This window comes from Rutilus rutilus, assembly GCF_951802725.1.
Source record: "Rutilus rutilus genome assembly, chromosome: 25".
NCBI lineage: Eukaryota > Metazoa > Chordata > Actinopteri > Cypriniformes > Leuciscidae > Rutilus > Rutilus rutilus.
In genome coordinates this window covers 2,032,604-2,035,745 of record NC_140229.1, presented here as the reverse complement: position 1 = coordinate 2,035,745, position 3,142 = coordinate 2,032,604, and the positions used below count along the sequence as shown (strand labels likewise).

At 40.5% G+C, this 3,142-nt stretch overlaps 1 protein-coding gene across 1 annotated transcript; it reads right to left on the bottom strand.

The window, feature by feature from the left end:
* Positions 1 to 1,061: 1,061 nt before the first annotated feature.
* Positions 1,062 to 1,970, bottom strand: ora5 (olfactory receptor class A related 5; the record flags this gene model as incomplete). The annotated part of the gene is made up of 1 exon (XM_084399967.1): positions 1,062 to 1,970. The coding sequence occupies one exon, from the start codon at positions 1,968 to 1,970 to the stop codon at positions 1,062 to 1,064; it is 909 nt and encodes a 302-aa protein (XP_084256093.1).
* Between the last annotated feature and the right edge of the window lie 1,172 nt (positions 1,971 to 3,142).

The following is a 3,142-nucleotide window of genomic DNA, read 5'->3' as shown; positions in this document are numbered from 1 at the left end:
TGATGAGTGGGCTGAACTGAATAGGAGAAGCACCAACATGGATCTGGGAATCTGAAGGATCTGGAGAGATTCTGTATGGAGGAATGGTCTCTGATCTCTTGTCAGTTATTCTCCAAACTCATCAGGCATTATAGAAGAAGACTCAGAGCTGTTATCTTGGCAAAAGGAGATTGCAAAAAGTATTTAATAAAAGGGTTTCAATAATTGTGGCCAACGTGTTTTGGAGAAAAACATTTATTTCATAATGTGATTTCCCCCCACTTTCAATTCTTTTACTTCAATGAAAGGTTAGAATTTTTCACATTTTTTGAATGAAAGATCACAAGGATAATCGATGCAGATTTATTTTTTACAGCCAATTTTGATCATATTTACCAGGGGGTTCAATAATTGTGGAGGGCACTGTAGGTTTAAGTTTATGAAAATGATTTATGAACATTATTTTATATAAAATGTATATTTTATGAAACATGTTGAACTCGAAAACGGCTAGAAAACCAAAGCCATAAATCTAAACAAGTTATGTTCCAAATTTGAGGTTGATATCTCAAAAAATGAGCTTTCGGTAAGATATTGTTTGTGCGCAGTAACAGAAACCTGAAAAAAAGGCACCATCTGGTCTTTTTTTTTTTTTTACAAATTTTACATTTTGAAGCCTTGCCAACAGAATGAAAGCCTCTTAACAAAGATTGCAGTTTGCAAAGATTTATAGTTAAATGGCCCTGGGATTAAAAATTGCAGTTTTAATGGGTTTCAATGCAGCCATTTTTGTCCAAAAGGCGCTGAGAGGAAGTATTTTTATATATTTGTGTTAATAGTGCAAAATAGATTTTTTTTAAAGGAAATGGCCGTGAAATAGTAAAATTCCAGTAAAAATACACACATGTGCCAAATGTAATGCTTGTAGCATTAACACAGGCAAAGTGATCAAAAAAACAAAACTGAAAAAGCCAAAATGTCCATAAAGGACACACAAGGGTTAAACACAACATTTCAGACAATTTGCCTTTATTATGTTGCACAGAACATCATTAATTAGTTTTTTCTCTCCGCACCAGTCCTTACCAGCAGGAGCAGTCGAGTTTCTTCACCCCGTACAGGTACACGTACGGGACGAAACAAGTGTAAGATGCTCCTATAAAACTGGTCAACTTCGCAGCCAGGATTGAGTTTCTGAAGGTGCTGTAGATGCGCAGCACGAGGTGAGAGAACCAGCAGATGATGAAGATCGTGGCCACCGCCACCACGCTTTTAGCCGCGCGCACCTGGCTGTTATTCACCGCTTTAGCCTTAGTGGCCGTTGCTTGCGTTCCCGAGTTATTATTTGCGGGATTTGTTCCTTTAGAGAGATCCATAACTCGTTTCTGGCTCTGCAGCAGCACTAAGACGATCCGCACACTGGCGTACGTGATCCCAACAAGAGGAACGGCGTTAGCCAGAAGAAGATACAGCCCGTCGTACGCGCGTTTCTCCGCGAGCGTTGGGAAACGTTCCTCACAAACTTCCAAACTCTCATTCCCATCGTGTTCTGCGATAAAAAAGTGGGGAACGCTGAACATCAACGCCACGCCCCAGCTCCCAGCGAGGTAAACGGTTACGAGTCTCAGATTGTCCATCTGAACCCGACCTCCTCCACGTTTGGTGGATCCCACTAGTTTCTGATGCCAGTACATGCTGATGAACATGGTGGAGAAGATGCTGCTGGTCTCGGAGAGATCGGAGGAAAACTGAAGCACGCCACAGTAGTTTCTACCCATGAACCAGTTGTTCACAAACTGCGCCAACGTGTCGGGCAGATCCACCAGGCAGTTCGTGATGAGATTGGACACGGCCAGGTTAATGAAGAGAAGATCGTTGGGACGCAGTTGAGATTTGGGAAGGGAACGCAAACCCAGCCAGAAGTTCCCTATGATTCCAGTCAAGCAGAAAAACGCTCGTGTAGACAATTCAACCCAGTCTTGAACCTCCATCTCAGAGCTGTTTTCCTCTGGCTCTTGCTTTGCATTTACAGATCTGACTTTATAAGGTGTGTGAAGAACACATCACTGAAATCTCCTCCCATAATGCTGAGATGTGAGAGGAGGAGAGATGTGTGTGAGTGCTGGGATTAACAAGTGTCGCACAAATTAGACCAGGCGAAAGAACGATTTTAATGAGATATAAACGATCATGTGAACTGGAAGATGCTCAGCTTTATTTGCTGATGGCCATTACAGTCGTGCTCAAAAGTTTACACACCCCTTGCAGAATCTGAGAAAATGTCCAGCTTTTAATGTTGTTTATGTGTCTATGTGGTGTTTTTAATATGCTTTAAGACAAAGCATGTGTAAAATCATAAGTCGACACCATTTTTTTATTTTTATTTATCCTTTATTTAACCAGGAGAAGCCCACTGAGATTAAAAATCTCTTTTGCAAGGGAGACCTGGCCAAGATAGGCATCTGAATTACATCACATCATTACATACGTACAAAGACACACGAAAAAAACATGAAAATAAAGACAAATAAATTAATAGAAACAGTTTGAAAGCCAATTATGCACTTACAATGAAATCTCAATTAAAAACATTGACATGTGAGGGAGTTCAACTCAAAACGTCTCATTCTTAACTTAAAAACACTCAAAGGAATCAGTTTACTCAGTTTTAAGTTGTTCTGCAGCAAATTCCATGTAAAGGGAGCAGAATAAACAAATGCCTTTTTACCCAGCTCAGTACCGACATGTGGGACAGAAAGCAAGACAACAGCCTGAGAACGGAGAGAGTAACGACCAGCGCTTTTTTTCATGAGAAGTGAACATAAATAGGATGGAAGCACACCAAGAATAGCCTTATATATAAATGTGTACCAATGACAAAGCCTCCGTGTGGCCAGAGCAGACCACTACACGAGAGTACAGCTCACAGTGATGGCGGCGATCTTTACAATTAGTAATAAATCTCAGCGATGCATGATAGGCTGCGTCAATCATATGAAGGCATTGAGCAGATGAATGCATATAAAATATATCACCATAGTCCAGCACAGATAAAAAAGTGGATGCCACTAACCGTTTTTTAACATTAAAGGAAAAGCACAGCTTATTTCGAAAGTAAAAACCCAATTTTAGCCTCAACTTTCTCACTAGACAGTGAACATGA